At 38.3% G+C, this 23,285-nt stretch overlaps 2 protein-coding genes across 11 annotated transcripts in view; one reads left to right on the top strand and one right to left on the bottom strand.

The window, feature by feature from the left end:
- LOC132797212 (innexin shaking-B) overlaps positions 1-23,285 on the bottom strand; it is a 215,153-nt gene that overhangs the window by 69,885 nt on the left and 121,983 nt on the right. For all 8 annotated transcript variants that reach the window (XM_060808785.1, XM_060808792.1, XM_060808784.1 and 5 more), the window contains one exon: positions 10,205-11,394. The gene's annotated coding sequence lies outside the window, so the exon portion shown is untranslated. The remainder of the gene's footprint in view (positions 1-10,204; positions 11,395-23,285) is intronic.
- On the top strand, positions 863-21,733 carry LOC132797211 (glycerol-3-phosphate acyltransferase 4). 3 transcript variants are annotated; one of them, XR_009633641.1, is made up of 2 exons: positions 863-997; positions 21,485-21,733. XR_009633641.1 is itself a non-coding variant. In XM_060808781.1 (2 exons), the coding sequence occupies exon 2, from the start codon at positions 5,780-5,782 to the stop codon at positions 6,983-6,985; it is 1,206 nt and encodes a 401-aa protein (XP_060664764.1). In that variant the 5' UTR covers positions 863-997; positions 5,772-5,779; the 3' UTR covers positions 6,986-7,060. The 3 variants fall into 3 exon arrangements, 2 of the variants coding, with proteins under 2 accessions (XP_060664764.1, XP_060664766.1); XM_060808781.1 differs by lacking the exon at positions 21,485-21,733 and adding an exon at positions 5,772-7,060; XM_060808783.1 differs by lacking the exons at positions 863-997; positions 21,485-21,733 and adding exons at positions 3,756-3,814; positions 5,772-7,061.

The raw sequence follows: 23,285 nt of genomic DNA, 5'->3' as shown, positions 1-23,285 counted from the left end.
TTGCCTAAATATGCTTAAGTACTTTGTTTCTTAAGTGACTTCGAAAATACCGAAAATATACCAAAAATAGTCAGAAAACAGACACTAAAATATATCGAAGGCTATATTTAGTATATCGATATTGCACAGACGGATATGTCTATATCCTCTTGACTGTTGACGTTGGTCAAGAATATACATAATACTTTTTGGGGTCGGAGTTTATTCCTTCTCCCTGCTACACATATGTATAAGTTATTTATTCTACTGGTGGGTAAAAACATTCATTGAAAGTAACAGAAAATAATTCACATGTTATAACAATTTTATTTTCAATAACAAATACATACAATAAAACAATAGCAAAACAAGCTTCAACCCGAGAACCCATTTTGAAACATTTCAGTTGCATTATTTTTAATGAAAATAACAATATATTTGAAACATGGCTCAACGAGTGTGTTTAATGTGCTTTTTGTTTTTTTTTTTTGTTTTTGTTTTTGTTGAAATATTTATTTTTGCTATTAAAGCGATTATCTGGCTGCCGACCCGAGTAGCGATTATGTTTCCACTTTGTTTTTAATGAGCTCCCCTTAAAGTGGCCCGAAACAGATTACGAGAGTATTTTGAGAAGTTGCCGCTCGCTTGCCAAAGTAAATTAGTAATTTGTGCGTAACGTTGGCCAAAAAGCAAAGTTAAGACCGTCCAAAATGAATCCTCTGTGAATTTGAATATTCTTTTTTAAGATTGTCTGGGGGGTTATATATATATTGGGCATAAGCTAAGCCTTAAGTGATTACAGATTACTGAATGTAATTTTCATAAGCAATTGCTTAGCACACACTCACACTCACACTCACACACACACACATGGTTAGGCAGGCAGTCAGTGAAACGTCAAAGTCAATATACACTAAAAAAAATGTTGAGAGGCTTTAGCTTTCAGTCTTTCCCAGTTTAGTAGGTGCTTTAATACAATCAGTTGAATCAGACGACGAAACGTGTCCACATTAAACAGGTGAGTGTTGACACACCTCCTCACTGCCTCGAATACTCACACACACACATACGTACATACCTACACGTACTCGCACACACACAAAGAAAACGCGACGGCGCATTATGCAAAACTTTTTAAAAGTCGAGGCAGAAAAATGTTTTTTAAACGCTAAATTACTTTTGAATGGCAGCTGGGCGTGCGAGGCGAATGTTGATAGGGGCGTGGCAGCAACGTCACAATTTCATTTTGTGCTTCCTCATCTACCTAGTAGCTACCTCTTCACCCTCCCATCAGCCGCCTCTTCCTCCACCTCTTCTTCCTCCACTTCTAAACACCGCGGCGTCGCTTCTAGTTGCGAATGTATGTATGTATGGAGGGCGGGCATGGCGGAGGGTGGGCGTGGCGCGTTTTTCGCGTTATGTCTGAAGAGCGGAAATGCTTATCCCAACACTTGAGCATCACGTGCTGCTGCTGACGCGACGACGTCGACTACATTGTGCACACTGCCAGCTATCAACAACACACCACGTCGTATGCGTAATACTCTATCCACTCTTTTGTGTTTCACGCATAGCAGTTTGCTCACTGTTTAGAGAGTGCATGATTTAGGTATTAAAGTAATATTTTGTATCTGTAGTAGAATTGAAAGATAGTTCATGGTTTATGTATTGGATTGTATTTGTTGTAGAATTGAATTGAATATTTTTTAAATTCCTGCGCATATTGCTGCTCTTCACTTAAAACATTTGAAAAATGTTTCAAATATTTTCAATGCCTTGCTTCACTTGTAACTTTCAATTAGTGAGAAACGTAAATTGAATTTGCAAAATACTCGTAGTTATTGCAATGCAAACTCTTCAGCTCGAACATTCGATTAGGTAACATACAATTTTCATACGAATAAACACACAAGTTTGTGCAAAATAATGAATTGAACACTCTGAAAATTTGTGTAGTAATTCAATAATATTTTACTTTTACAAATTCAAACAGATTGGTTGCAGAATATGGTTTATTGATTGATTTAAAGTCGAGCTTTAGAGTGAATAACCAAACTCATAAAAATTTCTATAAAATAAACATTTACGCATACGCAAATATAAATTTTCACATTCATTTCTTTGTACGTAATTTAAGAAAAATGATATCTAGGTAAAATTATACAACACGCGATTGCTACATTGCTTAATTATTTTCATTTCAATTGAGCAGAGTGAAGCATTTAAATTAACTAAGAAGGTAAGCCTGAAGGGCTTAGTCGTTCTGCCTCAACTGATTTCAATAAGGAATTGTATTCGTTATTAAAAAATAATAATAGTAAATTCACAAAAACTTATGAACATATAGATATAGATATATAACTGCCTCAATTTATATTTTTATAATATTTTTTGTATGTTTTTAAACTCATACATTTGCTGTTTATAATATTATTTGCTTCCTCTCTTTTTCTTCTTCTATTTATTAAGCAGTCTCTTCTTTGTCTATAATATTATTTTTTGGCTTTCTTTATTATTGAAAGATTTATTGTTTATTTTGTTGTTCTATTATTGATTTGTACATTATACTAATATTATTATTTGTTTTCCTTGCTAAGACGCTCTGCTTAACCTACTTGAAATCAATTGTAATCTTTCTTCAACCAAAATATCGAAATTAACTTTACCTCAAAAGCTTTGAAATAGCGAATGAGCCCGTGTGAAAATAGACGGCCTTGCTTAACTGTGCCACACACAGTCTTCGCACAAAGTCTTAGCCGCAAGCGTCTAAGGTCGTAACAGTCATTCGAGTGACGCTGGACGAAGGAGGCTGCCTAGAAAGGGGGTTGAAGACGAAGAGGGGTTGGCTTAGAGGAGGGTGTGTGTGTGTGTGTGTTGCTGTTGCTGCTGCAGAGAGCGTTGTGGTGTAGGTGTTTTGAATGTTTAGCTCAAGTGGCTTTTTAAAACACATTCTATGCTAATTAAGAGTCTGGCTTGAGGGGGCGACAACAAGCGGTAGAAGAGGAAAAGAGACAACGAGACAGACAGAGAGTGAGTGAGAGAGAGAGGGGGAGAGGGAGAGGGACTTTGCCTAAATGAGTTGTCGTTGTGGACGACGTTGACGTCGTTGTTTGGCTTTGATAAGCAAAGATTGCTAGCAGCCAATGTCATCAATGTGCGTGGAACTCAGCAAACGGATAAACTGTCGAGGAGGTAAATGGGCTGGAGGGGCTGGAGAGAAGTGAAGAGGGGTTAACCCCGCTCTTCCTGTGTTATTGTGGCCTCACTCATTGCGTAATCCTTAAAGTTGAATTCCTGTTTACAAGCTGTCATCGAGAGTCAGCCAGGCCCATTTAATTAACGAATTAACAAAGCCAGAAGTTTTTGCGGTTTTTTTTTTTAAGTGATTTCGGTTTTTCAGGATCAAAAACGAGGCCGAGTCTGAGGGCCCAGGACCTGCGGCGCAAATGGGCGACAACGAACGGCGCCCAATTATTTTGCGGCCTTGTGCATAATTGAATTATTGCCATATGCAAAACCAAATGGGGATAAGGGCAAACCACAGAGCACAGAAACTATATTCAAAAGCGGATCCCAGGCATATTGGATTGGAGGCGCGGCACAACACAACACACAGCACAACCCAAAGGACAGACAGAGCGGACAGACGAGACGACGGCAAAGTTTTCTCTCTTGCGCCTTTTTATATTTCGGCGCCTTTTGCTTGTTAAATAAATCAAAGTCGGCGTAGCTTAGCAAAATATAAAACCAAAACCAACAACAACAACAACAAAAAATCCGAAAAAATAATAAAACAAATGAAATTAAAGAAGGAAAACGTGAAAACGTGGAAAACGTGAGGAAAAACGACAAAGACAAGAGGCGCAAAGCCAAAAAGACGGCGATAAATTGAATTAGGACTTTAATTGAGAATTTGTTTGCTTGCGCTTTCTCGCTCATTCGTTCTCTCTTTTCTCCGCACTCGCTACTTGATTCTCTTCGTCACTCGTTTCCTTGCTATCTATCTCTTTTGCACTAATGCATTTACCTTTGCTAGCTTCTATCTATTGTTGCCACAAACTCCCTCTCTTAGGTTTCACTCTCCATTTTACACGCTTCATATTTTGTCAATTTCACTCGCTTTTTCATTCTTTGCTCACTCCATTACTCTTTGCTTTTGATCGATGCTTCTCGCATTGCCGTACTCGCTACTTTATCTTCTCGTTATTTAACTCGTTCCTGAAATATTTTATCTTTTAATTTCTCTGCTTGCTTGCTTGCCTCTTCTGGAGAAATTCCTTTCTTCTCCAATAATCACAACTTTCATTACTTTATTAATTACTGGCTTCTTTTATATCACTTTCAATCTTCTCTACTCGTTGCAACACTTTTTCGCTTCTTTTGACTCTATCCTCCTCTCTTTACTCGTTGCTTTAGTCGCAACTTTACTTATAATCATTGCATATTCTAATTTCTGTTTTCTTTACTCTGTTTTTCTTTACTAGATTCAACTCTACTCGCATCTTTACTGTCTTCACTATTCGCTGCTTCATTTACTTTATTTTTCTGCCTTTTACTCGCTTCGCCTTTATACGTGTCGTCACTAGTTTATTTCATTAGTCCTAACTGTCCATATCACACTATGCCCTGCTCGCTTTTTTGCTAGCTTTTACTCATTACCTTGGCCATCGTGTTACTTCTCTGTCTCTACTCGTTGCTTTAACTCGATCCTTTACTTCGTTCCTTACTCGTTATTTGACTATCTCCTCTACTCATTGTTTTTTCCTTTTATAAGTCGATCATCCTTTTACTCATCTACTCGTTGTTTTTTTGTTCCTTTACTTTCTGCTCTATTCATAACTTTACTTCCTCTACTCGTCGCTCATTTAATGCCATACTCCCTACTCGCTTCTTTGCTCTCTCTATCATTCGTTATTTAACTGCCTTCCTCTACCAGGTATCCATCTCTCCGTTGCTTTCACTCGCTCCTTTAATGGCATGCTCCTTACTCGCTTCTTTACTCTCTCTATTACTCGTTATTTAACTGCCTCCGTTACTCGTTGCCTAATTCACTCCACCTCTACCAGGTCTCCATCTCTACGTTGCTTTCACTCGCTCATTTAATACCATACTCCTCACTCGCTTCTTTGCTCTCTCTATTACTCGTTATGTACCTGCTTTCTTTACTCGTTGCCTAATTCACTCCACCTCTACCAGGTCTGCATCTCTCCGTTGCTTTCACTCGCTCCTTTAATGACATGCTCCTTACTCGCTTTTTTACTCTCTCTATTACTCGTTACTTGACTGTCTCCTTTACTCGTTGCCTAATTCACTCCACCTCTACCAGGTCTCCATCTCTCCGTTGCTTTCACTCGCTCCTTTAATACCATACTCCTTACTCGCTTCTTTGCTCTCTCTATTACTCGTTATTTACCTGCTTTCTTTACTCGTTGCCTAATTCACTCCACCTCTACCAGGTCTGCATCTCTCCGTTGCTTTCACTCGCTCCTTTAATGACATGCTCCTTACTCGCTCCTTTACTCTCTCTATTACTCGTTATTTAACTGCTTTCTTTACTCGTTGCCTAATTCACTCCACCTCTAACAGGTCTTCATCTCTACGTTGTTTTAACTCGCTCCTTTAATGCCATACTCCTTACTCGCTTCTTTGCTTTCTCTATTACTCGTTACTTGACTGCCTAATTCACTCCACTTCTACCAGGTCTCCATCTCTTCACTCACTTTTCTACTCTCCTTCGCCTCATAATTCACTTGTGTTTTTCTGTTTCCCCACAAATCACTTTCATTGCCTAGCGCTTTCAATGTGGCTCCAAGTGATTATCCTAACCCTCTTCGGCACCGTGCTGCTCTGCAGCTGTGTCGAGTGCATGAATCACTGCTATCTGCAGCTGCTGGAGCTGCTCTTCGCCTACACCGCGCGACAACTGGAGGCGACACGCAGCCGAAGGAAACGCAACAAGAGCCAAAAGGTGCCGCAGCCGAAGCCAAGCGAACTGAAGGCACAACAGAAGGATGCACTGAATGAGCGCATGGAGCAATGCTGCGAGTTGCTGGCCGATGGACTGCGTCTGGTGCTGGACGATGAGGTGACCACGAGATTTGCGGCCGCAGCGCCGCCGCCTGGGGAATGGAATCTGTTGACACGCAATCTGCGGCATCGCCATCGTCAGCTCAACTGGCAGCTGCGTCTGCTCTGGCTGCTGGGCATTCTGTGGCGCTATCTGCTGTTGGTGCCGCTGCGCACCGTCGGCTGTGCCAGCTGTCTGCTGCTGCTCACGCTGGTCACCGGCGTGCTCGGCCATCTGCCCGAGTGGAGCTTCAAGCGACGTCTGGTGCACTTGGCGCTGAGGCCGTGCTTTCGCCTGACCATGATGTGCATTCCGGTGGTGCGATGCGTGCACAATCTGGAGCAGCGGCCACGCATGGGCATCTGTGTGTGCAACCACACGAGTCCGCTCGATGTGCTCGTGCTCATGTGCGATGTCCACTATTCACTCACCGGCCAGCGACACGATGGCATCCTTGGCCTCATCCAACGGGCCTTGGCTCGGGCATCGCCGCATTTGTGGTTCGAGCGTCGAGCGTTGGGCGATCGCGAATCGTTGGGTTTGGTGCTGCGTCTGCATGCCGCCGGCTGTGGTCGGCCGCCCATCTTGCTCTTCCCCGAGGGCACGTGCATCAACAACACGGCGGTCATGCAGTTCAAGAAGGGCAGCTTCGCCATCTGCAATGTCGTCTATCCAGTCGCTGTGCTCTATGATCGACGCTTTGGCGACGCCTTCTGGGACAGCACGCGCTGCTCGATGATGCGCTACATTCTGCACGTCATCTCGTCGTGGTCGATTAAGTGCGACATCTGGTATCTGCCGGCGGTGCGGCGTCATCTTAACGAATCGCCCATTGAGTTTGCCAACCGGGCCAAAGCTGTCATCGCTGCTCAGGCGGGCATCGAGGATCTCGCTTGGGATGGCAATCTCAAGCGATGGAATCCTGTGCGCGATTGGTAGTCTCGGGAATTGTGCATCAACTTGTCATTTCAATTGAGATTTCAATAAATCGAATTCACACTAAACAATTCTGCATCTGCGACCCCATAACGTATATAAATTTTATGATATACTTCAAATATACTACTACATCGATATACCAATTATAGGTTATGGTATATTTTAGTATTTTTGTGGTCTATTTGAAGAATAATATCACACTGTTATGCCTTTATTTAAAATGGTCAACAGGTATCTCGTAATCACGGTTTTTGGTATATTTTAGTATTTTTGTAGTATATTATTCGGTATATTTTGTGAATATTACCACACTGTTTTGCCTTTATACAACCGCACCAATCATAGATTTTCGTATATTTTAGTATTTTTGTGGTATATTTTGAGAATAATATCACACTGTTATGCCTTTATTTAAAATGGTCAACAGGTTTCTCGCAATCATGACTTTTGGTATATTTTTGTATTTCTGTGGTATTATTCGGTACATTTTGAGAATAATTCACAGTTTTGTCTTAATTTAAAATATGTATCGGCTATATCACAGACGCTCCAATCTTGGCTTTTGGTATATTTTAGTATTTTGTGATATATCATTTGGTATATTTTAATACCGCACTATTTTGCTCTTATTTAAAATGGGTAAAGGGTATCTCACAGTCGAGCGCATCCGACTGCAGCTTTCTTGTTAACATTTTTTTAAATATTCTTAGTTAATTGAAATCCAAAAAACGTTGTCTATAGGAAAACTTGCCTAACAGCTTATCTTATTTTCATTTCTTGTGAAGTTAGGAATAACAAACATCGTTGGTTTCAGTATTAATAGTATAAATAAAATTTTCAATGGGGGATAAATAATTATTTGTTTTGGGAATGACGTGAATTGAAGAATCCTGCATACATATATCATATATGCATATAGTTGCTCAATACTGTGAGCTTCATTTTTTTACTTTATTAAAGTAGGCTACATAAAAATAAAACAATCCACATGATTTCTAACAATCTTTTTATATTACTTTTGAAAAGGTTTTTAAGAGGTTGAATTAGTATTTAGAAGGGAAGCAGCAGAATTCCTATGCAACATTTTTTTTTTTTTTTTTAGTTTTTCTTAAAAGAGTTTGAAGTTTTACTTGAAAAGTACATAGCTCAATTTCTAATCTAAATATTTTAGACACTTTCATTTAAATTTTAAGATGTTCTGCATTTCGAAAGTAAGCACAACACTTTATTATTGGTTATAATAAATTGCAACTAATTGATTGGTTTCCAAAAGTATTTAATATTAATGTTGTCAGCAAATCGAAATGAGAGTACTCAGTGGATATTTAGGAATTCATTTTAAGAGGCAGTGAGAGTGGGAGAAAGTGAAAGTGAGAGTGGGAGTGGGAGAGAGAGAGGTTCGTTCGACATACCGTTTGGGCTTGACAATCTTTCGCTCGCTGTTGCGTATGGAGGCGTTGGGACCGTATCGCCCCAAGAGGGCGCTCTGCGATTGCGATATGCCACCGGCGGCACTGGCGCTGGCCGCTGTGATGGCAGCGATGCCGCTGCGGAGCGAGGTGCCTAGCTCGCGATGATGATGGTGGAAGGCGGCACCGATGGCCGACTGCGATTGGACAGCATAGTCGAGGCCGGGCAGCTCCAGCGATGCAATCGGATGGATGCGGGTCAGCGAGAGCGTGCTCTCTAACACCGTGCTCAGAAGCGGTGCGCTGCGCAGGGATCTCAGACTGCCGCGGCGCGTTAAAGTATCTGATTTATACATTTAGATACAATTGCGGGTGGCCTGCCAATGGCAGATTTCTCTGGTGTGCTGTGCTGTGGTGTGGGGTGGGTCGGGGTTTTAGGAGCATGCACAACACACACACAGTCACACACAACACACACTTTAACAAGGTATTACATATAATTCTCTTTTTGTTTTCTTCAACCCCGCCTTCGACTTCACTTTGAATTTGTTGTTGCTGTTGTTTTTTTTTTTCCTTTATGAACAATTACGTGTTGGCGACTGTGTAAAAGTTGCAAGTCACGCGAACATCAAACATCGTGACCACTTGCGTTTTGTTAGCGTAAAATGTTTGTACAAATCGCTTGTCGCCTGACTTCTACTATAACATATAGTACACACACACACACACACACACAAACGTAAAGTAAACAAAGTGTTTTGCATATGATTTGCATGAGATTTATTTTCTTTGCGATTGAAAGTCCGGGACAGAAAGTGGCAAGAAAAGTCGCTGCAATGTTTTTGCGGCTAAGCTAAGTTGCAAATGTGTGATCTAAGTGCAGAGTGTGTGTGTTATGCTTGTGCCACATGGATTGTGCCCCAATTTCATCGAACCCAAAATACTTTGATACTGTAATGAGTTATCTGAATGCTGCGACTCTCAAATGCTATAACACGAATGCGACAGCCAACTTTTTAAGAGATCGCAATACTCGAAATCTGCAGACCGAATACTTCAAACTATATTTGATGAATCTAGAATCTTCAATCTTTATAATGAAGGCGAATGAATGCAACTAGACACACATGAAGTGCAACAGCCAGAATATTAATACGATGCCATTTGTGACAACTACAAATAACGTGTTATATGAATGTGTGTACAAGTTACGAGAGTTGAAAAGTTCTCCATACATATATTTGTATGTATGTACATAGAGAAATATAAGAAAAAATATTATCACAACAATGGCAAATATTCCTCGAATGATATTTCAGTTAATTTAAAGACGACTTCCTTCGAAAATAATTTCGTATTGCAATAAACTAAACTAAATAAGTTTTGAAATTATTTATTTAGTTAAATGAGCTCCACCTTGGTCTATAACGATTTTGGCTTAGGATTTTTCTAATATTCATTAAGATGCGATTCATAAATAGTTTAAAAAATGGTCAACAAATAATCCAAGTCAAGTCTGTTAAATACTTATATATCTAAACTCAATGCATTGATGAAATATTTAATGTTCTCTGTGCTGGGATTTGTGGTCATCAAGTCTTGTTCGTTTTTTTGTTGTGTGAATGTAATTAAATATACAGAGACATATATGAAGAGACACTATTGCAGCAAATATCCCGCAGTCTGAATTATGGACATGAAGGATTGTCGATTACTTATAGCTAAGGTAAGTTTCTATATATAGAGAATGTATATATTTATAGATGTATATTGATATGGGCATGCAATATTAACTTGTTTCTAAACTCACTTGTATCAAATCTAAACAAACGATGATGACGTTGTTGATTATTATGATGGCAATGAGGGCATTGGCAGTGTTGAGGCGGCTGTTTGTTAGAGATTTATTGTAGTTGCTGTTGTTGTTGTTTTATTCTTATTGTTGCAGCCGCGATCGTTGATGTTATTGTCGTAGTTGCTGGTGTTGTTGTTGCTGTTGCCACTGCTGCTACTGTTGTTGTTGTTGTTGTTGTTGTTGTTGTTGTTGTTGGCTACAACACAGCCCGCAGCTTTCGCCGCTGCCTTCGCACCGTGGACACCGTTCACTTGATTCCAATAATATTGTTTGTTTTTTTTCTTTTCTTGTTGATTGATGATTGAAATATATATTTGCCACACTGCACTACTTGATACTATATGCTATAGTATATATATATATACATAGATATATATACTGAATGATGTCTGCTTGATAGTATTTACAGTTACAGTTATGTTATCGATTTGAACGATTATCAACGATTGATCAACAGATCTGACTAGCTGAATTTGATTGATTTTGATTGGTGCACTGACTGATACTGATATTTTTGTAGATACTGATTCTGATACTTGCGACTGCGATTGATACTGACTGACTGACTGACTGATTGACTGCTGATTGACTGCTGACTGACTGACTGACTGACTGGTTGGCTGACTGATTGAACCTACGAGATGTGAAGCTAAACGAATCAAATGGGAAGCCACTGGCTGTGCTGATGCTCGCAATCGCAAAGGCTGCTGTTGCTGTTGCTGTTGCGGATGTTGTTGTTATTGTTGTTGCTGCTGTTGTTGTTGTTGTTGTTGCTCTCGCTGCTGTCGCTGTCACTGTCGATGCTATTACGGTTGCTGTTGCTGTTGCCAGCTCTGTCTCTGGCATTAGCGTCTTGTTGCCACCGAGTCCAATCCATGTTTACCATTTGCTCTGCAGCCTTCTCCACCCACGCACACCAACACACCGCACCGCGTGTATGTGCGTGTTGTGTATTTCGTCTGCAATCGTTCTCAGTTATCGTCTTCAACTTCAACTTCTTTCAAACTAAACAAAAATGTACAAAAAAAATAACCTCGTCGCGGACACTTTGAGCACGGCCGATTACACCGATATACACACACTCTTATCGATAACACACTTTCGATTGCGATTGCGATTTCAAATCCGTATCCGCATTTGATGCACTGCAAAGAAGAAGCAAATACATTTGGACATTAATTTCTGATTTGCATTATTAATATATCTGACATGTTGTTAATATGATAAATTAGAAAGAAATTAAATTGTTTATTATCCCATTTTGTATTGCGATTATTAATATTACAAATTAATAAGCAAAGACAATCTTCATCTGCTTTATTTGAATTTCAATATATGATAATATGATAAATTAGAAAGAAATTAAATTGTTTATTATCCCATTTTGTATTGCGATTATTAATATTACAAATTAATAAGCAAAGACAATCTTCATCTGCTTTATTTGAATTTCATTTTAAATTTGATAAATGAATGAATATTCATTTTTATACCCGCTACCCATAGGGTAGAAGGGTATTATAACTTTGTGCCGGCAGGAAATGTATGTAAGAGGTAGAAGGAGGCATCTCCGACCCTATAAAGTATATATATTGTTGATCAGCGTCAATAGCCGAGACGATCTAGCCATGTCCGTCTGTCCGTCTGTGTGTCTGTCCGTCTGTCCGTCTGTCCGTCTGTCCGTATGAAACACTGGATCTCAGAGACTATAAGAGATAGAGCTATAATTTTTTTTCGACAGCATTTGTTATGTTTGCACGCAGATCAAGTTTTTTTCAAATTTTTGCCACGCCCACTTCCGCACCTGCTAATCAAAAAAATCGAATAACAAGCCTAAGCTAGAGTTGCGAATTTTGGTATATACAATAATTACTATAGTAGTTATGATTCCTGAAAATTTGGTTGCGATCAAAAAAAATTTTGGAAGTTATTAAAGAAATACTTTTGTATGGGCAAAAACGCCTACTTACTAGGGGTCTTAGTTGCCTTGGCCGACAATCTGATATTGTGCCGTCTATGGTATATTTTGAATGGTGTACTATATCGATATACCAAACATACCATATTTTTAGTATTTTCGGTATATTTTGAAAATTATACCGCAATATTTTGCCTTTATTAAGAGTGGGTAGCGGATATCTCACAGTCGAGCACACTCGACTGTAACTTTCTTACTTGTTCAAATAGGTTCTCTTCATCTGCTTTCATATAATTTCATTTTAATTTGATAAATTAATACTTTTGCTTTGCTCATACAATTTTATTTTATTTCATTTTTATTCATTTCATTTGCGTTCTCAGCTCTCTTCATCTCTACATCAGCGCTCCTTTGGGTAATACCCGATAAAAATATGACAAAAAATTTCATTCATTTCTCCTGAGTGAACGACGTGCTCACATGCATATTGAATTCGTTTTATCTTCCTTCTTTCTTTTTTTTTTTTTTTTTTTGTTGTGCATATTTTTTTCTCTGGTTTCGGTTTCGGTTTTGGTTTTGGTTTCGGCTTCGATTTGGGGTTTGACTGTGGATTTGGGATCTTGGGGTTTTCTTCGTTTTTGGTATTTTGTATTTTGTTGGGTTTGGAGCTTACCCTCATTGCTTCCCTAATCCATTTAGATTGTCACTTTTGTGTGCGCTTACGTGCGTTTGATTGATGGATTCGCTTGTTTACCCGTCAGGCCACAACAAGGGGAAAACACACACCGCACAACACACACACGCACACACACACACACGTACGCAGAGATTTGAAAATAAGTAATAATCGTGATATATCATAATCCCTTAGTTTCAATTGCTTGCCGTCTGTCTCACGAATTCCAGGGATATCATTTCGCTGTGACAGTTTAAAGTTCTTTCGCTCCTTCGACATCAATTTGATGCATGCAACTTTCGTGGCAATAAATTTAACCAAAAAACTTCGCTTGCCTCGACTCTAACATATTACTCTCACACACACACCTTCTCATTGTGGAGTGCCTTAAATTATTGACTGACATCATTATGCGACCAGCCGAAAAGAACAAAGTTGAAGTTGAAGTTGAAGTGCTGAAGAACAACAGCAAACAACTTGCTGTAACTAACTGCAGTTGGTTATATAAATATTAATAAGCTAAAGTGCCCCCCAACACAATGACGAATTGCTGATTACCCTGCAAATTAGTCATTTAAATAGCAGGGAAATTCGTGTGTTAACAATGATTGAAAGTATTTACTTGAAATTTATTCGTTTTTCTTTTTTCGTATTTAAATAAGTGCCCAAAGAATTCTGAAATTTGTATTAAATTTGTTGATAATAAATATTAATATAAATTAGTAAAATTATTTATACAATTTCATTTAACTAAATTTAAGACAAAGTAGAATTTGTGTAATAAAAAAAAGTACTTTAGCTAAATAAATAATACAAATATAAATATACATTTTTCAAATTTATATAACTTTTAGAAAACAATGAAAAATAAAGGTTTAGCTGAATAATTGAAATAAAGAGATATTAAATTGACTTAAATTAAATATTTTTTGCTTTGTAATTTCAAATACAAGTTTTACTAAAGCTATTGGTGTATTTATTTTTTCTAATTCAGGATTAAAATGTCTCTTAAAGTAGTTATCTATGAAAATCCTACTTACTACGAGATTTAGCAGCTTTGCCTGACGATCTTGTATATGTTGACCTTTATGGTATATTTTGAATGTTGAACTATTTAATATACCAAATCGGATATTTCGCACACTTGACATTAGCTTTCCTACTTGATTTTTATATAAATTTATTTGAGTGCGAAGTTTTGCACATCTATGTTCTTAGCAATAAAAATGTTGATCACAGAAGAATCACAAGCTTTTGACATAAATGATCGATGATGAACTGTTTGCAATTTTCCAAAAATATTACAATTTACTTTAGTTTTCTGGTAATTATTTTGCTGAAAGCAGCTTCACCTAGTTAGCAGTCAAGCATTAAAAGATCTTAGCGAAGCAATTTTCAATGGAGCCCCAAAAAGTATGCTACGTTTTTTTAAAAACTTTCAACTTCGTTGCTTGAGTACAGAAATGCTCATATGTTGCCACGCTTGCTGGGTGTGAAGCACAAATACCCCACGTTTAGATTGCGTTGCAAGAGTATGCATAAATATACAGAGAAAAATCTGCTACATGCTACGTGGCTACGTGCAACGCATCTCGAAGTCAACCTACTCAATGTAAACGCCTCACACACACGCACACACGCATACAGTGAAAGGATATAAGCAAGAAGCAGAAAAGCAAGGCAAAATAGCAAGAGCAAAAAAAAAAAAAAAAAAAAAAAAAAATGAAGTGAAATTTACTTTGACATATTTTTGTGCTTAGCAAAGCAAATACTTTCATTATTTTTGCTGTTGGCATTAAATTTCGTGCATTGTTGTTGTTCCTTCCACCAGCCGCTGGCTATGTGCTCTCATATCGCACACACACACACACATACACACACGCAGTGGAGGCCACTTGCCTCAGAGCTGCATTTGAGTGGCTCAAAACATTTGTGGTAGACGGCAAACCAAAAACCAGATGCGAGGAGGCCCGAAGGATGTGGCATGTGGCATGTGGCATAAAGATGGAGGCTGGATGGCCAACAACGTGGACAGCAGCAACGCTATTTTGTATACATACATATGTATATACATATTTCGGCCAAGCAAGGCAAGATGAGAATATAGAAGCGTTATATCGTATTTTTGTGGACTAGCCAAAAGGGATACAAGAGAGACAGAGAGAGAGGAGGGGAGACAGAGGAGAGCTGCTGCTGCTGCTGTGTCACGTTAGTTGTGGAATTTGTAATTTTTGCTCAAAACAATTTTATACGCCGGGCGCTTGGGAGACTGGAACTGATTGTAGATACGACACGCTCCTTTGACTCAGCGTCGACCCAGCGACCAAGCGACCAACAGAGACCGACTCACTTTCTTTGTTGTGTCTGCTTATAGTGTGTGTGTGTGTGCTCTGTGTGTGTGTATGTTCTATGTGTGTGTGTAGAAGTGTGAGATTGTGTCGACGCGTCTTCTTTTCCGGAGTTCATGACACAATTTCAACAGCGTTACGCTCAAATAGACGTTTATTTATGTTACCGCCCTCCTCCCTCCAGCCTCCTCCAGCTATGTTCTCCTACTTTCCTCCTTCCCTCTTGAACCATTGGCATTCCATGGCAGCAACATTTCATTCTTGCTAACTGTAGCAGATTGTAAACTTGAACAGTTTAGGTTTCTAATTTCATGCCCTGCATACTCCCTGCACTCAAATCGATTGCAAAGTCTATCTCTCTCTTTCTCTCTCTCTCTTTCTGTCTCCTCTCAACAATTGCAATTTCGCTTACATCTTCCACTTAATGGAAGCTCGACTTAAGCTGCATTATTGTAATACTTTAATAACCGATGAACAGTAGCTGTATTTTGCAGTGAAAGCAAAGATAGTTTAGAGTAAACTTTTGATTATGTTCAGGCTTCTTATGAATTGTCAAATTTTTACAATCTGAAATCTTTAAATTTGTGTCTTAGAAATATTTTGAAGATCAAAGTAAACTAAATACTGCAATGCATAAGCAATCTTAGAAGCAAATCATTTACAATTTACAATAAGCGAAATTTGCTATTTAAGTTGAAAGCTTAATGCAATTTAAAATTATAAATCAACAAAATGTGAGTAAATTTCAAATTGAAGGATAACTGTTTAAGGATTGATAACATAGGGCGATTTTAAATAATAAAGAATTCTAAAAATGAAGTTATTTATGATTATTTATAATGAAGTATTGTTATTGTGAACCATAAACATAACATAGTTTGAAAGCTTAACAAAAATTAATTCAGATTTTATTAATGTATTTTAAATTTATTTAAATATCATTGGATTTGATTGATTGGAAACCAGATAGAAAACTAATCTGTTCTCTAACGTAATTTTATTGTATTTAGTTTGACATATTTTATGTTGATTTTTTTAACTTATTTCTATATTTTATTAAACTAGCCTTTTTCTGAAAAACTGAATTGGTTTTAGACATTGATGAAATAACAAAATATACTTTATCGCAATACTTTAATAATTATCGAACCCTATTTCAATTCTTATTCTTTTTTTATGCTCTTATTAATTGGAATCAATCGCAAGAACTTCGTACTGTTTTATTTTTTTACAACTGTTTTTATTTACTCATAATTAGAGGAGAGCTGAGATTGGGGACGCATTTAGTGGACTAACATCTGATTAAAACAAATCTCACGATTCCATGACAATTCTCTCTCCCTCCCAATTAGAGAGGAAGAGCCATGCGTGGTTTATTCACAGTCAGCTAATTGTTTGTCCATTCGTACTTAGAAGAGGAGTAAGGATGTGGAAGGAAGGGAGAGAGGGAGGGAGGGGGAGTTGCGATTTGTCATGTCAAGCGACGTCATTAGAGGAACATCGTCATCAATATACGGTTACATGATTTTGGGTTGTACTTCTAGTGATACCGAGTACTTTATTATGTTGAGCTTCAAGTTATTGCTCTTGTTCCACTTCTTCTTCTTCTTCTTCTTCTTCTTGCTGTTGTTGCTATTGTTGTTATTATTGTTATTGTTATTGTTGTTGTAGTTGCTTTCATGGGGCCATATAAAAAGGGAAAACCGAAACTTTTGGCCGCTCGTAAATTTTGCGAAATAAAATGGCAATAAAACAAGGCATATTCTTATGCTCTTGTGTTTTTCGTACATTCGGCAATTATTTGATTACTTCAGCCCGAAAATTTATTAGCTAAACAAACATTGAAATTCACACACACACACACACATACACCCACACACACATAAGTTTTGTTGAGTGTTGAGGCACGTTTCGTTGCCACAGCGGAAAACACAACTGAACCCATTTTGATATCAGGCAACAAAAGAGCGAAGTGAAGTGAAGTGAAGTGGAGAGTGCGAAAGAGGAAAACATATTTTGGGGTTCAACAGTCTTTGCAAATATTGAATTAATCAAATTTTGTTTTTCAAGTTTAATTATTCGTGCGGTTATTTGCCAAATCTTTGCCAAACACAATCTAAATATGCGACTGTTTGAGTGTTTACAATGTGCTGCATAACATTTTATGATGCGTCAAGTTGCAAGGGAATTGCAGTTGACAGCAACTAAGTGTTTTCAATAATGTGTGTTACCATATTTGCTTCATAATTAAATTGAAATATAACTAAAAACTGATATACTATGTAAACTCGACACTTTAATTGTACTTTTCCATAGTTTAATTTTAATTATATTGCACTTAACTGTTAGATATTCATCTGGCAATCCTACAATTAAGATTGATATCGATATCGATAGTTCGATATATATCTTTTAAATTGTTAGTCCTCAGTCGAGTGTGCTCGACTGTGAGATACCCGCTACCCATTTTGAATAAAAGAAATATATTTTGCGATATTTTTCTCAAAATATACCAAATATACTGCAAAAATACTAAAAATATACCAAATAGTATATTTGGTATATTGATATAGTACCGCATTCAAAATATACCATAGATGGCACAATATACCAGATTGTCATCTAAAGGAACTAAGACCCCTAGTAAGTAGGCGTGTTTGCCCATACAAAAGTATTTCTTTAATAACTTCGACAATTTTTATCTGATCGCAACCAAATTTTCAGGAATCATAACTACTATAGTTATTATTGTATATACCAAAATTGGCAACTCTAGCTTTAAAATTAGGCTTGTTATTCGATTTTTTTTGATTTGCGGGGGCGGAAGTGGGCGTGGAAAAAATTTGAAACAAACTTGATCTGCGTGCAAACATAACAAATGCTGTCGAAAAAAAAATTATAGCTCTATCTCTTATAGTCTCTGAGATCTAGGTGTTCATACGGACAGACGGACAGACACACAGAGGGACAGACGGACATGGTTATATCGTCTCGGCTGTTGACGCTGATCAAGAATATATATACTTTATAGGGCCGGAGATGCCTCCTTCTACCTGTTATAATACATTTCCTGCCGTCACAAAGTTATAATACCCTTCTACCCTATGGGTATAAAAAAAAACATTTTCCACAATATGAATTTTTTGTATGTTCAAACATGAACATGAAGACCCATAGAAGACGGATTCTAGAAGCTAGGAAGGATTTAAAACCCAGTATTTTTAGAAATAAACGTCAGCTCTCCAATATAATTCATATAACTCGTTATGTCTATACAATGTACATTTAATTTCTTTATTTATAAGTAATTTTTTTATTGTTAACTTGTTACTATATACTGTATACTGTAGTTAATGTCGTATGTACTAAAAAACGAAGGCAGAAATGTACGTGGCAAAAGTTTGAAACAAACTCGAAATATCTTGCCGAATGCGCTTAAAAATATAAATTTTTGCTGCAAAAAATAAATCCTGCTTGCTATAAAGTATCAATAAATGCATTTAATGAAATAAGAGCTGGTAACACTAAATGGGTTTTGTTCATGGGAAAGTTGAAGCCAAGTTTTGTCATGTTTAATGTATTCAACTGACAAATAGTTGGCAGTTAAACAACAATGACAATCAATGAATGTTTTATGATAAAAAAAAGAACTCTTAGCTTTCCAATCAATCTTGATAATTAAATAGAAATTTCTCAGAGTTGAAGCCACTTCTCTGTCATGTGTCTTGAACAACAATTACATTCAATAATAATAAACGTACAAAAAGCAAAGCACATTAAATTTAGCAAAAGGTATTCACTGATATATCAAAATAGAGTTACTTAAGCATGTATTTGCAGCTGATTAATGATGTCGAAGGCAGACACAGACACAGGCACAGAGAGTGACAGGGAAATGATATGTCGAAATGTAGTATGACTATCTGTTAAACTTATAATGATATGGCAAATCAGAGAGCAGAGGCTGGTTAATTTGATTGGCAAGCTGTTTGCACTATCATTCACTCAGCTATTCACTCCAGTTAAGCCTGTCATCGAAAATGGAATGAGAATCTAAACTCTCGTCTCTTCCTTTTCCTTCCCCTCTCTCTCTCTCTCTCTCTCTCTATCTCTGTCAATATGTTTTTAAAGTTGTCGAAATTGAAAAGCGTGGATAATGCGATTTCAATGGGCATATGCGTTTATCATATTAAAATACAATTTGCAGCATTAAAGGCAAAGCCGAAGTCAGCATAAAAATCAAACGAATTGTCAAAACCCTTCACAAGTAGTTTTGGCCCAAAAGCAGATTAGGCTCAGGCAAAATCATCAACACATCATCAAGGACAGATGCGGATAAGAGAGTGAGATGAGGGGTGAGGGGGATGAGGGGGCTCAACAACAATGAAATACACACTTGCTAAGACAGCCGCAGAGCCGAATTGAATCAATAAAATTCAAATTAGTTTTGGGTAATCATTGCTCCAAGTGAGAGAGAGAGAGAGAGAGAACAGAGTAGAGAAGAACAAAGTTCGGGTTCGCACTTTTCTCGCTGCCATTGTTGTTCGACCAGGCGTTCAATCATTTATCCATTTCAGCGGTCGGCAAACCAAAATAACACAAAAAAAAAAAACAAGAAAAAGGGATCCAAATTGATACAACACCAAAGTTTGGCCAAAAAGTGTTTGCTGGCCTAATCCACTTGAGCACCAAGTGAAACAAAAGGAAACCCCAAGCACCTCACAGACATCGACTTTCGTCTGCAGACATCGACTTTCGTCTGCAGTCGATGTCGAAGTCGACGAAGTCTGGAAGCTCACTCAGATTCTTGTCTAGGCAAATCAAATCAGAATCAAGTAATTTTCCCATGATTCCCAACGTTTGACCGCAAGCTCAATTAAATTACCAACTGCAGAAAGAACAACGATTCTCGACACTGCACACCGCACACCGCACACCGAATCGCACATACTCTTTCAATTTGCTTTCATCTTTCATCTTTGTTGAGGGGGGCCAAATTCGATTGGGAAATATTTATGCCCTTGATTCTTGTGGCTTGGAAAGGGGAGCGAAAAGAAAGAAAGGAATGCCGAATGAAATCCCCAAATGGGTGCTATGGATTTGTGGCACATTAGTGAAGCAAGCGCTGCCAATCCACTTCTTCTGCTTCTGCTTCTGCTTCTTCTTCTTCTTCTGCTACTTCTTGTGCATTGCTTTTGCTCCTTTGGCAATCATCCTTCAACTCAATTCAGCGCCCTGACGCTTCGTTGGGTTTTCGCCGATTTGCATTTCCCTTAGGAGCCTTGGCAACAGTAACCAAGCTGCCCTCTCTCCGTCTCTCTCTCTCTCTCTCTTAAGCTCTCTCCCGTTCCTTCTCTCACTCTGTATTGCTTGCCATATAAGCATATCCATCCCTTCCTTGGCTGCTTTTGTGGGTCATGCTTGGCGGCTAAGGCGTTAAGTGTCTTGGATTTATTATTAGATTTGTCTTTGTGTATGCTGATGTGTGTGTGTGTGTGCGTAAGTGTGTGTATGTGTGAGTGTGCGTGTGTGAACGGATGTATGTTTGACGCCTTCTCTTGTTGTTGTTTTTGGCTGCCAAATCTCAACAACTTGGTGGCAAGCTTTGCTTAAAGCTTGATCCGCTCATCCTGCTCATCACACTTGCTCCCCTCCCCCTTTGCCCACTACTTCTTCTCCTTCTTCCCTCTTCCTCGACAGCCTCTTGTGCTAATGTGGTTTGTTAGTTTTTGGCTGCCATTAAAAGGCTTTGCTATGGGATTTGTGTACGTGTTGAAACTAACAAAGTTTTTGTTGTCCTCCTCCATTTCTCTCTGGCCACTCTCGCTCTCTCTCCATCTCCCTCTCCCCAATGTCCTGCATGTCCTGCCTCAGCCTCAGTCTCAGCCTCATATTGGCAGGCAGCTGGATAATAATCAATTTAGGTGAAATTTGAGCAAAACAGCTTAAAGCCATAAAACGTTTCGTTTTGCCTAATATCTATCGTCGTCGTCCTTCTGCCTTTGCCTTTGCCTTTGCTTCTTGTTCGGCAAAACCGATTATGTGCATCTTAAGAGCCACAAATTTGCCATCTACGTTTTATGGCCCAACAACGCAGACTTCAATCAGGGCCAACAGAGAAGGACACTGAGGGAAAGAGGAAGACAGCGCCTGTCAGCAAGTGTTTACTATTTAAGGACACAAATAAGCCTTAAAGGATATTCGAATTGCATTTTGTTTGCTACGAATTATCTATTTATTACAGTGCTAATTGCTTGTAAAATTTGATTTTTCTTTCTCTTTTTGCCTTACAGTTATTAATTCAATTGCAATATTCGATAAAGAACTTGATGCTGAACTTTTCAAAATTCCTTCAATTTCGGGCAGCAAAACAAATTGCAAAAGCTGCTCTTGAAACTTGACAAAGGGCATTTTATGAAAGAGATGAAATAATATTTGAGATGTTGTCAACACTGTGCGACTTAAGGATACCCTTTGAGTAAACTCTTTTATTGTCATTATACGATCAAGTCAACTTTTTAAAATTAAATCGATTGTTATTATTCCGCATTGTAAAATTCCTAAAATATATTTTTAAATTCTTGTTATTTTGATTTACATTTTTTTATTTAGTTTCGTTAGTATTGAATCTATCCTCATAAAACTGTCTTAATACTTTACTTTATACGTTCTTAAGCTATGATTATGAGGTTAGGCCCGAATAAGTTTTTATAGGGTCTTTTTTAATTACTTAAAAAATAAATCCAATCTAAAATAAAAAAATATTTTACAGCATATTTCCAAACTTTTAAAATTTTTATATTTTGCAACAAATTGAATTTAAAGTTTTGAACTATGATTATAAACTAATAAAGCGCATTTTTAAGCATTCAATGAATTTCAATTATGAATCTAAAACAATATTTAAGCGCAGCATCAAAAGCATTTTCTTTTACTATCAGTTTTATGGACTTTCCGTTCACTATTTGCAAATTTTCCAGGGTATTGTGAACCTTAAGCCTTTCTTGCTTGGATGAGATGAAGGCATTTGAAGATTTGTAATGACAAAATGGCTTTTGATGCTCTCTCCCTCTCTCTTTCTATTTCTCTCTCTCTCTCTCTCTCGCCCAATTCATCCGTCAGCTGCTGTGCCTTCCCCTTTCCCCTTCCCCATGGCGCTTGTCATTGTTTGTTCTTGTTTTTGCTTTTTTTTTTTCGGTACCGGTTTATTTTTATAGTTATTACACTTTGCTTTTGTGCAATGCGTTTGCTGTAGTTGTTGCTGTTGTTGCTGTTGTTGTTTCGTGGTTCTTGGGTTGTCTTTATTGTGTCACGCTGCCGCTTCAACTTTTGCCTCAGTGCTTGTCCCGTTCACTCTCATCGCTCCCCCCTTTCCTCTCCTCCACCACCTCTGCCCCCTTTCGCACTTACACTTGGCGTCTCATCCCAAAAGCACCTTATTGTTCTCGTGCCGCCATCTCGCTCTCGCCTCCAGCTGCTGCTGCTCCCCTCTCGCTCTTACACAGACTCGACATCAGCATCAGTTTTTTTTCTCCTCCTTCTTCCCACTTCTTTCTGTTTGCGGTTTTTTCTGCTCTTGTCGTCGTCGCTGTTGTTGTTGTTGTTGTTGCTGTTGCTGCTGTGTTCTGTATTCGTTGTTGCTGCTTTTATGTGCTCTCAGTTTTAAAAGGATTAGGCTGTCGTTAGATTTTTGTTGTCCCGCATTGTCTTCCCCCGGCTCTCTCTCTCTCTCTCTCTTTCACTCGTTTGGCTGCTCTCCAACTGTCCAACGCAATATGACTTGGCCTCAGACGATGACGATGACGATGAGTATGAGGATGACGACGATGTCGACGTCTAAATTCCATGGTAAGGCAGCATCGTCTCGACTCTCAGCATCGATTATCCATAAAATGCTGCATTCGTCCCAAGTGCCGCAAATGGTCACAACAACAACAACATCAAGAACAGCAGAAGAAGAAGGAGAGGAGGAGCAACAGAAGCAGAAACATGGAACATAGAGAGAGGGAGCAGAGAGGCAACAGCAGGCTCTGGATATATTTTAAAACCATAGCTGAAGGCTTGAACAAATGTTGAATGGATTGAAATCGGTGA

Source organism: Drosophila nasuta, chromosome X (assembly GCF_023558535.2).
Source record: "Drosophila nasuta strain 15112-1781.00 chromosome X, ASM2355853v1, whole genome shotgun sequence".
In the NCBI taxonomy this organism is placed as follows: domain Eukaryota; kingdom Metazoa; phylum Arthropoda; class Insecta; order Diptera; family Drosophilidae; genus Drosophila; species Drosophila nasuta.
This window is presented reverse-complemented; position numbering and strand designations above follow the sequence as displayed.